The 15,787-nt window shown below is 36.3% G+C and overlaps 1 protein-coding gene across 7 annotated transcripts in view; it reads left to right on the plus strand.

Moving 5' to 3' along the window:
- ptprr (protein tyrosine phosphatase receptor type R) overlaps positions 1-14,042 on the plus strand; it is a 72,704-nt gene extending 58,662 nt beyond the window's left edge. For all 7 annotated transcript variants that reach the window (XM_036577036.1, XM_036577038.1, XM_036577039.1 and 4 more), the window contains 8 exons: positions 2,791-2,980; positions 3,531-3,615; positions 5,866-5,945; positions 7,875-8,012; positions 8,103-8,213; positions 9,168-9,325; positions 11,448-11,561; positions 12,654-14,042. In XM_036577036.1, the coding sequence (XP_036432929.1) occupies positions 2,791-2,980; positions 3,531-3,615; positions 5,866-5,945; positions 7,875-8,012; positions 8,103-8,213; positions 9,168-9,325; positions 11,448-11,561; positions 12,654-12,747 (970 nt within the window). In that variant the 3' untranslated portion in view covers positions 12,748-14,042. The remainder of the gene's footprint in view (positions 1-2,790; positions 2,981-3,530; positions 3,616-5,865; positions 5,946-7,874; positions 8,013-8,102; positions 8,214-9,167; positions 9,326-11,447; positions 11,562-12,653) is intronic.
- The last annotated feature ends 1,745 nt before the right edge of the window (positions 14,043-15,787 follow it).

Genomic DNA, 15,787 nt, shown 5'->3' on the forward strand with positions numbered 1-15,787 from the left:
ACACTGTTGGCCTCCTTTGCTTGTTTTCCTGTCTGGGCGTTTAGAAAAGTGTTGGTCGGATCCTGAAAGAGGGTGATCAGGAAAAGCGGAAAAGCTTATCAGAAACACACGTATAGAAAATAGTGACAGATGGATAACGTTTCACATATGGTGACTGAAAAGCCTTTGCAAGGAAGAAGGATGATTATTTTTTTTTAGATGATTTGGTTTTTAGAATGTACAGTTTAGCTAATTTGTTTGTGAGTGGATAACATGTAACTGTAAATAAACAGAAACTAAGAAAAAATGCCATTTATGTAGATACTAAGCACGTTAATTAGTTATAAGCAAAGTGTACAAAGATAAAATGATAGTGTGGTAGTGCAGATAATGATTTGTACAAACGGCGCAGAAACACTAAACAAAACAAAAGCTAGCCAATGTCCTAGCCTAAAATAATGATACAACAATATATGTTACAGTACAATGCAGAACAGTTTGTTGCACTATTATGCTCCAGTTGCTACTCCTTGTAAAACACACATCCGTTTTGGAAAGTAAAATTTTATAGGTGTTTTTTATGTATCTGTTTATTGTAGCTATAGACTACTTGTTAATTATCAGTGCAGTAGTATACTTACATGTGTGTGCTTTCGTCTGCCTTTCCATCTGCCACTTTCGCTCACACATATGCGTATACCACACAGCCACCCACACAGCCACCCACACATACACTGAAACAGGATAACATCAGCTGATTTCCTGGGTACATGAACAGAGAGAGACATCTATATGTACCATTTACATTTTTCATCTTTTACTTTTTTCAATATTTAGTCTGTCCACGCTTTGTCTTTATTACAGCTTACATTCTTATCAGGACACTTGTTTTCAGTTTTTTCTAAAGAAGGTATTTTTCCACATCTCCAGAGTTCAGTCTGAGAAGTTGGTTGCGTTTTTTACTCACCTCGAACACATTCAATGCTATTGAGGTCTGGACTCTGGAGTGGTCATTTCATTGTTCTGAGAACACTAGCTTCTTTGTTTGATTTGACAAAAAGAAAAAAAGATTTTTCCTTTTCTCAGTAACGGGTTCTTGACAGCTACACATCCTTTCAGATCCATAGTGTTGAGTTGTCTTCTCACAGTGAAAGGATGGACAGAAACACCTGAAGATTTTTTTAGATCTGAAGCAAGAGTGGAGCTTGATTTTCTCAAAGATGAAATCTTTAAGTACTGTTTATCTGATGGTGACTGTTTTGGTGTTCTACCAAGTCTTGCACGGTTGTTAGGAGTCTTAGACAGTCACACGTCCAAAACGATCTCGACTAGTGCAGCCATTATTGCCTTGGACCACATGTTTTAGTTGAGCCAAGGATATGTTCTTAAGGGAAGATTAACAGTAAGATGAAGATTTGCTGATGAAGAATAAGTTGTGTTAGAGCAAGGAAACATCTGACCATCTACCTTAGACCTACCTTAAATGTAAATATCAAACAATAGTTCGACATAACCATATAACACAGTTACTGAATACATTTTTCCATGTTTGCAATTGATTCAGTTCTTTGCCATTGATTTGCTTGTGATGTGTTACGGACATGAATAGTGAAAAATACAGCATTCACAATCCATAATGAAAGACTGCAGATTGTCAAAAGAAATATTTGCACGCACCAAGTTCTTGACTCTTTTTTGACTTGATAAATGGCTTCCTTCCCCTCTGCTTCTGCAGCGGTCAAACTTTGCTCACTCAACTTGTTTCGTAATCTCATAGACCAGAAGAAAATGGCTCATTGCAGAGGAGGTGGTTTTGTGTTCATGGTTATTATCAGATGCAGAAGAGCAGGCAGAATGAAGAGGCTGACCTGAACCTGAATTTGTCAAATCTTGTTCTCAGATTAGGAGGCAGTTTGTTATTGAACCAGAGTCCTGAGTTAATGCTGATGGCATGACTCTGTGTATTAAAAACTTATGACCAAGCCTGAGCAAACAGTGCTGTCCTGCAGACGTGCAGAGAGCCACTGCCAGTTTAATGGAGTGAGTTAGGCACAACCTCATTACAGTTGTCATAAAACAGCATGTTGACTTCAGTACTCATACCAAAATGGTACTATGGCAAGTTAAAAGCACTTGTCATTGTCTAAACACCCAGAATTTTGAACACAAAATGATCAGTGTTCAATGCCATCTCATTTTTAGTTTCTCATTTTCAATCTCACCATAGATATTATATAAAATGAATAACTGAAACATTTAACCAGGGACTCATTATTTTGTTCTGAATCCTGTCCCCCAGGAAGTGATCTTAAGGGAAGAGTGTCTCTGCCCATCCTAGTCAAACTGGATTGCGCAGTTGGATTAGCTATGATTTATTTAGAGTATTTTCTTTTTTGCAAACTCTTGTTCATTTAATGTGTGTCCCAGTCCTGGAAAAGTCTCTACATGCAAATTTTTAATGTTTTCTCTGCTCTAAAACAATAGCTAGCCATTTGTGAGTTGAATGAGTTGTGTTAGATCAAGAAAAACACCTAACCTAACCTAACCTAACCTAACTTAACCTAAACTCTACTTTTGGCCTACCTTAAATGTGTAAGCTGTGATGGCTTATTCTTGTCCCAACCGAACCCTGCACATTTTAGTTTTTCTTGCTCTAATACATCTACCTAAGCCCAGAAAAAGCTTGTTAATCCAGAATAAGGGCTGTAAACCACTGAACATCTGATTCATTTTAGAAATGTATGGATAATGGGTTAAATTCAGGTGTGCTTTTTGCCTTATTGACATACATTCAACGGTTTTTGCATGCAGGCGAGGTTCTAATGTTTCTCTGGTGTTGGATATGAGCGCTTTGGGCTCTGTGGAGCCTCTGAATTGTGGAGTGGTGACTCCTCGGGAAAGGGCAGCCCAGGAGTACCTGCAGTCGGCTGGCCGAACCCTGTCACGCCAGCAGCTCCGAGATGTCACAATCAACACACAGGCTCTTCATGCTGAGTTTGCTGTGAGTGACACCATAGCACTACACTGTGGTCTCCTATAGTGGTGTAAAAGTGGATCAGAAGCTGGAAATTCAGTTGAATTTCAGAGTCAGTTATAATAATATTCAGTGAAGTATGTCCTAATGTTTTCAAAATATAAACTTCAGTGGCTTTTTTCACATCTTCATATTTTTCACATCTTCTACAGGGAACAAACTTAAATATGGCATATTTCTGCATATTTTAGTGGAATAGTTTCTATTTATTTGCTGAGTTTAACATATTGGAAAAAAAATAAAACAAAATATAAAATATGCCATAACTTTTGCACAGCCTGCATTTTATTTTTTTCCCAATATGGTAAATCAAGCAAATAAACAGTAATTGTGCATTAAAAAGTGCAGAAGTGTGTTCTCTGTGGAGCTTGAGCCTTTATTTTCACATATAATTCTACCAGGGGCAACCAGATTTTGCATACTAATTGTTGTGTGGTCAGAGATTTACACAAATTTCTATGCTCTCTTAAAGGTCTTAGATGGCATGTCTTTTTTCTTCTGTTTTCTTCACCCCTAGGAAATTCCAATGAACTTTGTGGATCCAAAGGACCTGGACATTCCCAGTCATGGAACCAAGAACAGATACAAGACCATTTTGCCAAGTTAGTATCTCATGACCCTGTTTTATTCTATATCACCATCTTGTATGTTCTGCACCATCATCTACTTGGCAGCTGCTTCTCAGGCAAGAAGATATATTTTTGTATTGGACTGATGGCATGTCACATTAAATTAAGGAAACCTCACTTAGTCATTACCATGCCAGAGTCAACATGTCCAAACTGATTATTGTTGGTGCTACAGAGAGATCATAGCACACTGGACTTACTGACACATAACGAGGACTGAATATTTCTCTCTCTCTCTCTCTCTCTCTCTCTCTCTCTCTCACTCTCTCTTTCTCTTTCTCTTTCTCTTTCTCTCTGGAGAATAGGTTATGTGCTGGCCTGTTACGATCATGACATTTTAGCTTACAATTAATTACCATAATTGTGATTAACAGTTTGTCTTTTTGTTCATTGTACACAGCTATTGAAGTATAAGACTAAAGTGTCCAAATTGGCTCTAGCAAACTGGATCTCGCTTCCTAACTATGACACTTTCTAACTCCCAACTGATGAAAGATGAGCATTAGTCAAACATTAGTCATGTCTGCCCAGCACCAAATAGGAATTTGTTTCCTTAAGACAAGTCTCAGTTAATGTGTTTTCTGCTTTCCTTTATTTGCATGCATTTGTCTCAATCCAGCTGATGAAATCACATTCAATGTGTATTAATTAACAACTTTGAAAAATAAGTGCGACCTGATGATTGTGTAATAATTGTGGCAGGCCTTGTTTTGACTCAGCAATTCTGGTCAAAGCTCAGAGAAATAGAGGACAGTTTACTGTATAGGACTTGGGTTTTGGACAAAGTGTTGAATTTGGGGAACACCTGTACCAGACTCCTCAGATTAACAGCAGATTTTGTCCCTTCATGTTCTTATGAGTTTGGCCTGCTTTGGAAGAGCTTATGTAATTCAGCGTTTTTTATTACGAAATGTTAAACATGCATTAACCCCTGCTCCTTATCCTGAAGCAACATTCCTACTTTTGCTCTTATAAGGATCGAAGTTCATATTAGAGCAGGAAGCAAGAACTTGTGGTTGGGTGGGTTATCCAACCCTGGTCAACCAATGCCCTTGTTACAGTCCCACGTCTTAGCCAGGAAGGGTTGGCCTCTCCTTATTGGCTGAGAAGGTGTAGGTCTTGGGGTTACCAAGCTCTTCCTCTCCTCTCTGTTGTATACAATTAGGCTAAGGAACGGCTTGTTCCCGGAGGCCGGCTCCCTTTAAGGAACATTTGCTCCATTATGTAACCTGGAGGCTAGGCCGCTTGGCTTGCTAACAGCTTCCCGTTTTGGGAACATACTCTTCACTGAGCAAGCAGGGGAGGGCCTCTCTTATAAATACGAGCAAGGCAGTATTCCTTCCGCCCCTCCAGTGGGCCTGATTAACAGTAAAAACAGAGGGGTAAAAGTGGTTTGGAAGTGGACCAAATCTTGAAAACTGTGGGAAGTTTCTATGATTAAGGTGCAGAAGAAAGGACTTGCTTCATGGAAGTGTCTTGACACAGGGAAGATGTGAACATTCCTGAGATGAACTGTCAGACATCTCAAGAGCCCAGGCAAAAACAGGATGTTGTTTGTATGCAGTGTGTATCTAGCTGATTCTGAACTTTGCCCTATTAAAAAGTACAGCAGTGATTAGATATGAATGTATTTGTTTATGTGCTTTCAGATTTTTAGATGTTTTCAGGTGCATCATTTAAATGAAAAGACAGGAAGAGCAAGAAGTGGCATATATAAGAACAGAGCACACAAAAGGGTCCATATCCTGCTTTTTTTGTTTTCTATATTCTTTTTATATTAAAATATTTTTTGTATATTAAATGTGATGGCTTTCATGACATCAAACAAAGTGAACTCAAAACAGGCTGTTTTTGCAGTTTAGTTTCCATATATGGTCCATATGGACTTAGGAGTGAATGATACTTTTTTACTTTAGCAATGTTCAAACATGTCAAGACAGCAAGGAAAATTTTGTTTTCCATGATATGTGCCATTCAAAGTGCAATGCATTCAAAGATAAAATGACTGTAACTATAATAAAATGTTCTAGTTCAGTAAAGTTCTTGTAATCAATTACGCCAGCTGACAAGTGTCAGTTTGAACGATAAAGATCAGAATTATGAACTGTGGGCATGTCTAACGATTCTACTGTAGTGTGACCCGATTTTTGTCCTGTGCCACTTCTTAATATTCCATCTAATCTTTTTACAATGATAGTAATTAAATAAAATGTTTTTTGACAGATCCACATTCTAGAGTTTTTCTGAAGAGCAAGAATAGCTGCGATCCTCTCAGCAGTTACATCAATGCCAACTACATACGAGTAAGTCCTTTTGTTAAAGACACACTTCATTCAAAAGGTTCCTTAGCTTATCTTTTATAACCACAGAATGCAAAATCCTAAGCTTTTCCTTGGGATCATTAATATTAGTTTTGTGTCATCAATTAAATAAACATTCCAACCATACTTTAGGCAGTAATAAATCATGGGGAAAGTGTTTATTTTGCTACCATAGGCACTGAGAGAAACAGAGGAACTCATGAACTCACTTGTAATGGCCTGTTGGCTTTCCATACAATAGAGCTACATCCTTCAGCAGGAAGTTTAATTTCTGCTGAAGTTTCACTGCCATTGCTTTATTCAGTACACCATCTGGGACAGCTTTGACAAAACACTTTTAGTCCTAGATGAGCATACTGATGGCCTGTCATCATATGGATCATTAATCGGTGTTCCCAGTTCACTATAAAATTATAAAAATCCGCTTTTGAGAAAATCAGAGTTGTGTAGTGACTAATTTCTGTTCTGATGCTTCTTCAGAAAAAGTAGTTTTGACTGAAGTAGTTGTGACTGAAGCCCCTGTCATCAGTGCTCTGAAACATCTTAAAAAAGTCATTTAGATCTTTTCCTTTTGCCTTCTTAATCCAAAATCAAGGTCAGCTGGGCCTTTTGCAGCATGGCAGGATTGTGAAGTTGTCACCTGTCTATACTCTGACTTTGATAGCCTCACACAAGTTGGCAGTAAAGTTTGAGCGTTTGTGGTCAAATTACATTTTGTTTGCTTTTCCAGGTGAAAATAAATCAACACATCCCCTACATTAAAACCAACTAAAACTTGCAGAAAAATGCCCCTTTAAGTTTGTTCAATAAAACATGTAATTTGACCAGGAGTGTTTAAATACAACTGTACACCTTGATAGTTGGGCTAGATTTGTTCAGATACAGATGAGGTTGCTGCATTACCTTTATTTGAAATGATACTGTACTTCATTTCAACCTAAAGCTCTGATTATAGTTTGCACTGTTTGATCTTACTTTATTTGGATCTGTAGTGCACATTCATGAAGGCCTGTGTCTTCCTTTCAGGCCTTCTCCATTTTAGCCTTTGTTAGCAAACTGTTTTTTCTGTGCTCCTTTCCAGCTCTGTGTGCTCTTGTTGTCAGTTGATCTACATAAGTCAACAAGTGGACTCCTAATTAATGATGACTGAAATCTTCCTGAGCTAAACAGCTCAATTAGAAATGTTGCGGTTTGTAATTTTGCTTTGTAATTCCCCTGGAAGGAAAAAATTCAATTGCTGGGCAGTGATAGAACGTCTAAAGGCTTCAGTTGAACTGTTGATACCACAGAGAGTTTCATTTTACCGACTTCAGTGACATCTACGAGATCGAATATTAAAACTGATTGAGCAACAGGATTTGAACTGTGGGTTTAAAGAGATGCCCTGATAATGGTTCTGGGCCACATGCACATACGTGAGAAGGCACAGCACAAAATGTATGTTGATGTGGTTGCACTGTGTGATTTTTATGCATGTGAAATTAACATTCAGGCTGTAGTTAATCACATGAACTGTGTATAGGACTGCCTCCTAATTATATTATGCTTGTGGGGCCCATTGAGAAGCTACCACTAATTTATGCCTAGTTTTAAGTGGCAGAGACAATTCCATGCCACAGAACTGCCATAGAAATTTGGATAAATTGAACAAAATATGTAACTTCTTATATACCCACCCAATTTCTGCACAGTTGCCTACCTCGAGTGCATATGTATGAGGGAAAAATGTGGTTTTGCTTTTTTTGGGTGGGGGGAGAGAATGCTTTTTACTTGCACCTAAAACCTGGCACAAAAGGCTCAGTATATCTGGGCCTCTGTTTCTTCTTAATTACAATTATTTCAAATATAAATGTATGTATGCCAGCACACATGTATGTATGTATGTATGTATGTATGTATGCTCTCTCTAAGGGTTATCCAGGAGACGAGAAGGCTTACATTGCCACACAAGGTCCCATGATCAACACAGTAAATGACTTCTGGCAGATGGCCTGGCAAGAGGACTCGCCTGTCATCGTCATGATCACCAAACTGAAAGAGAAGAATGAGGTGATTCGCTTCTTACTTCAAAACGTCACTTCTTTTGTAGAGGAGGATATACTAAAATTGTTCTTAACGTATGTTGTTTTGGGCTTGCAGAAGTGTGTTTTATACTGGCCTGAGAAAAGAGGGATTTATGGGAAAGTGGAGGTCCTTGTAAGCAGTGTGAGGGAGTGTGATCACTACACTGTCCGCACCCTTACACTCAAAGTATGTACTGCTTTTTTATCAAGATTTCTTAACAATCCATCTCTGTTATTTAAATAGATGTTACTGTTTCTAAAGCTCTGTTCGAGCTAGATTAATTTTACCAGGTTCTGCGATATAATGTGTAGGATTTTACTGGCTGATTGGCACAGGAAAAGTCCCCAAAATCCCACAGATAGCCTGGATTGAAAGATCATAGCTCGGATGTACACATCAGGGTTACATGATGTGCATCATGCTCAATAACACAAACAATATGCTGCACGCCTGTGTCTGTAGACACCTCAGGTTGTGTTGTCATTTTGTACTTCCATTCAGATGAGTTTTTCTTCTGTGGGAAAATTAATACTGTTAAAATTGCCCCATTGCATGTTCCATATTGCATCCTACATAAATTTTTCCTCTGGATATCATGGTATTGAATTACAAGGTCATAAACAAATTGAAATGGAAATATTGTTACATTTTGTAAATATTGCTAAATGCAAACTAACACTTCTGCATATTTAATTTACACTATAAAATTGTTGTCAAGTTCACTAGTTAAGTGCCTTTGGTAGTAGTTTGAATAGCTGGTGTTGTTATAATAGCGGCGAATTAGTGTATAGTTATAGTAGTAGCCTTACTTTCACTTTTACTTTTACTTTAACCTGTCATTATCCGTTGAATGTGCTGGAGTGTATGTAACAATGCTCTTATTTCAAACAATAACTTCATAATTCAGAGGATTGACATTGACATTGAGGGGCAAATGTACACCGGAGACTTTGAACTATCAGACACTGCATTAAAATCTATGTAAATTACAGTATGAAAACAAAACTAATGCATCTCCAAAAGTAGTATCGTATTGGTTTGTAGTTGCATTACTGTTTGGTTTGTAGTTGCATTACTGAAATTAAATGTTTTCATGCTATATTTATTTCACGCCGTGACTGTGCATTTATATCATTTCAGCAAGGTGGCCAGAGTCGTAAAGTCCACCACTACTGGTATACATCATGGCCGGATCATAAAACCCCAGACAGTGCAGGGCCGCTGCTGCAGCTCATGACCGATGTAGAGGAAACCAGAGAAGCTTCTGCGTCTCATGGCCCAGTCATCGTTCACTGCAGGTGCAATGTTTGAAACAAGCATTCTGTCGGAGGATTTATAGGAATGATTTTTTGTGCTGATGATTAAGCTAAAAATGATAGCAAGTTTAATGCTATTAACTTTTAGAATTTACATTTTATATATATATATATATATATATATATAACAGTTAGTTCTGCAGTGAATTACATTTGCAATCAATGGACATTTACAATCAGTTTACCTTCTATAACAGTTTAATTGTTTCAGTGTTGAGAAATGACAGAAAATGTGGCAAAAATGTAATCGATAAGGCTTTTCATCAAATTCAAATTATAATAAAATATGTTGTGGAATAATGGTTAAGTGCTCTAGTCACACAACACAAAGTCATGAGATAGATTTAACTTGTAGCTGTATATTTACATACTGTATATATACTTAATGTATATATACTTAATTATAGTTTGTCAAATTTAACATATTGAGGGAAAACAATGATACACAAAACGTGACTTGTGGAAACGTTCTGGTACAGTTTATATTTTAGATTTTTTTCAGCATGTTAATCTAAATAAATAGAAATTGTGCACTAGAAGTGTGCAGAAAAATGCTAATTTTTTTTTTTAAATAAGAAAGTGAGTCAGAGGAAAGTTATTTCACATGGTGTGCTCTAAAAAGAGAAAACTGACAATAAACATTGTTGAAATATTACTGAATTGTACTTTATTTGATTTGACATTCATAAGATATTGATATACCTAATAGGCTACTTCAGTAAACAGTATATGGCACTGAATCATAACGCAAGTTAGACATCATGATGTTCTGGACCTTTGCTTGAGGATATTCTCTCTAACTGGACCTTATTGAATTTTATTTAAAGACCCCTGCTGTAGAGGATGTGTTTTTCATTTGGGCTACATTCACATTACATGCCTCATTTCTCAATTCAGATTTTTTCTGATCAGATTCGATCTTTCTAATTTGATGGTTTACATTGGTGTAGGTCAGAGACTCAAATCTGTGAACGAACATGTGTCCTAAAACAACCCGCATACACATGTTCTATTTAATAATGTCACATGAATAAACCACATTTGTAGTTAACAACAAAGCTAGCAGAACAATTATCTTCGTTGCGAGGATAATTTGCTCTGAACAGCTATTAGCTATTCCATTCATAACCACATGAATTCCGATCTGGCCATTCTCATTAAGGTCACATGGCCATGAATCAGATATGTATCTGGTCTAAAAAACACATATGAAAGTGACTCAGATCTGATTCGTTAAGATCAGATTTGTGTGTCCACACAGCTCTGAAAAAATAGATCTGAGTTGCATTAAGGCAAAAGATTTGTGCCACAGCCAAGTAATGTAAACATAGCCTTATGAAATCAACAAAACATGTAATCTAACTGGATGTGCTCAATCTCAGCAGTTTCTAAAGATAAACACAATAAAAAAATGACATGCATGTTAAACCCCATCTTTCTGTATGCTGCCAGAAGCATCAGTAATAAACATAAATGATGCTCCTTTTGTGTAGAAACGTGAAAGCGTAATTTCACTTAATTTTATTCTCATCTCTTGGTTTGGAACCTGAACTGTTTTACTGCTTCTCTCACTTTTGAGCTTTGGTATTTTGCTTTAGACCAAAAGATTCAAAAAGAAAAGAATAGCACCTAAGAAACTTTAGTTCCTATGCGTAGACATGCTGTATATGCTATGAAGTTCAGCTGCAGTTTTCTATAAGCTTTTGGACTTGAGCTTTTGCTCATCCTCAGGTTATGCTTTATTAGCTTCTTTTACTTATTTTTGAATCATCATTGTGTTAACTTGAGTGTGGTGTTATGCTACTCTACCACCCCTGGTTCAGCATATATAAATCAGCATGGAAACCTGTTTAATCATCATTCACTGTCAACTTATGGCTATCTCTCTTCTGGTTTCAGTGGCAGTAGCTGACATTATTCTCAACTTTTTTTTAGATTTGGTTTATGAAAGCACATTTTTCTCATCAAGATTAGTCACATTCTCACACTGTTTCAGACTATGGCTAAGATGATCAGGACTCATTAGTCCAGGTTTGATGCTTTTCATAAATTAGATTTATTTATTTGTTATTAATCTTTTTTCAACTCTTTTTATGTCTTGTAGTGCTGGAATTGGGCGGACAGGGTGTTTCATTGCTACAACAATAGGTTGTCGTCAGCTGCGGCTGGAAGGAGTGGTGGATGTTTTGAGCATCGTCTGCCAGCTGAGAGTAGACAGGTACATCATTAGTAAGCTTCAACAAGTTTCATCATGAGTAAACAGGTTTCTTACATCTGCCAGGTTTAAGAGCATTGAAAACATGCATTGCAACATAGTAAGTGGCACATATTAAACTATTTGTAATTAATGCGCAGCTTTATTCAAGCCACATTTGTCAGTTTCCAAATGATTCTTATGTATCATTTATTATTTATTTTGAATGCGCAGCTCCAAAAATAATCGCAAAAATGCCAGGACTGGATCTAGCAGAGCACCAAGGTTGCTAAATTACCCAGAGAATGACACTTTCACACAATTATACTAAGAAATAGGGAAAAAGACAATTTAGTGTGCATTAACAAAACGTGCTTTCTTAATTTTAATTTTTTGGAATTTAATTCCAAGCAATTATAAACCATTTCTAGTGATCAGTTCATCATGAAATGTTCATACAATGTAAAGGGCAGCTGGTGTTTTCAGATGGTGTACAAAAATAAAAACTGACCAGAAATGGAGTTAGAAGATTTTAATGTAACAGCAACCTTATAATCAGGGCTGGGTAGCGTTCTGAATTTTTTTAATATTGATGACTCAGAACATAAAATGTGGGCTGTGATTCCCAGATTCCTGAGAAGAAACCTTCTTTTAAATTGCAAACCAAAAGTGGGTATGGCTTAAGACAGAAATGAGAGTGGGGTGCAGGAATTGGATATATTTATTGACTGCAATGGATTGCAGACTAATCAAAAAGCTTTGAATTTATTAACATGCATGCAGAATGTACAGCCAAACACTTTTCTAGTTTTTGCTTACTGACATGCTTTTTGGCTTAGGTGGTATTGAAGTTCGGTATTGAACGACATGGACTTTTTTGTTAATTGGTAGTACTAAAGTAATTTGGTCAGTACCACAAAAGTATTGGATTTCAGTACCCAACCCTTGTTGTAATAATGGTTAATTTTATATGAAGTTTTTGTTTACAAATGGGAGGATAAAGGACTAAATGAATCTTTTTACAGAGACATAACCACATTGTTGTCTTAAATAGTGCTGGAAATAGTACATGTCCATTCAAGATGTCATAGATAATCTCCTTGTTGTGTGTCCTAGGGGTGGAATGATCCAAACCGGAGAGCAGTATGAATTTGTCCACCATGCCTTGAGTCTCTATGAGAGCCGCCTGTCAGCAGATGCTGGCCAATAAACACAAACGGAGGAGAGAAGGCGGTGGTACGAGATTTTTACTCATTTTTTACCAGGAAGAATAATCTTTCAAGGGTCAAAGAGTTCTCTGTTTTGCCACAAGGCATGTCACTCAAACCAGGAGATGTTCTAGCAGATGCAGATCTCGATGAAGCTGTGCTATGACATGAGGCTTCCGGTGATCGTACGTCTCAAGATGCTCAAAAGACTTCTCAGCAAACGTGATGTGTTCTTGTATTCTTTTCTCTGACTTTGAGGAGCATCGTTTGCCTCTAAAGACCTTTGTGTCCTGCTCTGTCCACCTCAAATGAAGTCACTCTACCTGAATACTCACCCTTGAAATTTTGCCCTGTCCACTTCATGGCTGATGGTACTAGTTTTTCATTTCAAAGGTCTGTAGTGATCATTAACACTTCTTTAAAAAAGTTTCTGTGCACAACATATTGGAAGACTGTTAAATGCATCACCTGGAGTCATTTATGAGTGATATGTCTCATCAGTTGCCATTATACCTTAGGGAATAATTTAGGATGTCAGTGGAGACACTAGTTAATAAACAACAACAAACATTTGCCTAAAAGTTCAACATGAATTTTAAAATCAAAGTCAGGCATCGCCACAAAGGCAGTGGAAGTGCAGTTTTGTCTGCTTAATAAACACCAAAGCTTTTTAGTTTAAGGTTTTGTCCAAGCCAAATGCACAAAAAGTCAATAACAAGATAACATAATGTTTAATATGTGACTATCATGTTTACTGACCACAATAGACAGACCAGCTATGACAACTCCTGTATTGTTTTCTTACCCATTTGTAAAATAAGGTACTATAATGTCAGTGGTGCAGTATGAATTATACAGAATTGTACTTTGTATATCAGAGTTTGAATCATATATATGTAAATGTAATGCTAATAATGATAATGTTATTTTTATACAATCTGATTTAAATAACAGTTTGATATTTTTACATCTGAGTTAGCAGTGAAGTTCATCATGGTTACATTTCCTTAACCCTGAACACTTCGTGATTTTATTTTAATGTATTATTTACGGCATAAAAGACTTAGACACAGAAATGTTATTAAGATAGCGATAACCTTTGGTCCTCTTCAGTCTGTAAAATGTCCAAATGTTGACTTAACATGACCAGTATTCATTCTCAAACCTGTGGAAAAACAGCAGGGAAATTCCATGTCCCATCATCACGTGTTACAAGATTCACTCAAAGAGCTACAAGTTGCTGTTTCAGCTGTTTCTGTGAAAAGATGCAAAGTAACTATTAAATGTATAAAACTGGCATTCTGTTTTGAGAACGTCATTAAGTCATTTAGCTTTCTGTAATTTCATCTGCTTGGCTCAGATAAGGACCTTAGTTGTAGTAGTGGTAGATGATCAGAAGGACTGAAAACAACATAATTGATCATCAACATCAACATAATTTATATAGCACCGTTCTTACAGAAAAATACAGCTCAAAGTGCTTCTCATTATTTTCAAATAGTGAACCACACAGTGTATGGCAAAAAAATAGCATAAAAATAAAAAAATGACAAAATCATTGTTTAATAAAAGTTAAAAAGAAAAAAAAAAGAAATACAAAGAATAGGAATAAAAGTAAACAATTGAACAAAATAAAACAATTATTTATGACAGTGTGTGTATGTATGTATGTATGCCATTTCACTAGTAAAAAAAAACACACACTTATTGCCAAGATAAATAGTTATAAATAATGTTCTTAGGTGCCTAAAACATTTGCACAGTACAGAATAACAAAAGGCTGCTCTACCATTCTTTTTTATATTTCATTCAAGGAGCATTTAATAAATGTATAATAAAAAGATTAAAATGATTAAAAAACAACAAAAAGGAAAATATGTAATAATTTTAAAATAGTGGGAAAATTGAAGATAACAACTTTGCCCCTTTTATTTAACTAAACAGATCATTTTAGTGCTAGGAATTTTGCAATGTCATTCTACTCTTTGGTACTATGCAACTCAATCTTGATTCTAATGCTGACTTTACATGGTGAAACTTTCATGCAACTACTTGCATGATTCATTTCCGTGCGACTTCACAGTTACATGAAGCAAAACGTTTACTTACTCCACTAGTAGCTAAAAAGCAGCTCCTGTTTTTTGATACACAGTTTTGTTCTTGCTACAAAGTCATCTTTGAGGTGTAATGTACATATTCGCAGCATTTGGGGGCGGCAGGTTTTTTGTGCATTGATCCGGTGAAATCAATGGTTTAAAAGTATGTTGTTTGACATGAACACGTCATGTGCTATTGATGTTTTGATTGGCTGTTTCATGAGATATGATTCACAAAGTAAAACTCATGCAGCTGAGTTTCAAGTGAGTTGCTTTACGTTATGCGATTCAAGTGCAATTTAGTTTTATGTAGGTTTCAAGCAACTAAAGTTGCATGAAGGTTTCACTGTGTTGAGCCAGTCTAAGAGAAAACATTTATACAGCTCCTCCTATTCATTATTCAAAAGTGTCCTAATTCATGCCATCCCTTACTGATGTAAACAAACTGACCTGCATCAGTGAATATGCATTGGTACTTGGGTCAAACATCATGATTTTCGAGAGTGTGGTATTTTCAAAGTTCAAGAAAGGTAAATATCCCTTTTACAGATTCTGCATGAATGCAATCACGGTTTACATTGTTTTGTAGAGTTGTGATCCTAAGATTGCAAAACAGACTATGCTACAATATGTTTAAAGAGTTCATCTTCTCAAATAAATATCACTAAAGTTGACTGATTTTTTTTTTTTATTTAGTTAGCAATACAATTGTATGCATAAATCAAAACTCTTAACAGACTTAATGAATAAATTATTTCTCAGCAAGACTAAGTTTATAAGTAAGTTTATAGTAAAATGCAATGGCAAATTTGAGCCATAGTTATGAAATTACTAGAAGTTAAATGATATATTTGTATGCAAAATTTTGGGCATCCCTGATCAAAGTGAAAGTAAGTACATTATACTCTATAGAGAACACACTTGTGCACAATTACTCTTTATTTGC

The sequence above is a fragment of the Colossoma macropomum genome, unplaced genomic scaffold (assembly GCF_904425465.1).
Source record: "Colossoma macropomum unplaced genomic scaffold, Colossoma_macropomum, whole genome shotgun sequence".
Classification (NCBI taxonomy): domain Eukaryota; kingdom Metazoa; phylum Chordata; class Actinopteri; order Characiformes; family Serrasalmidae; genus Colossoma; species Colossoma macropomum.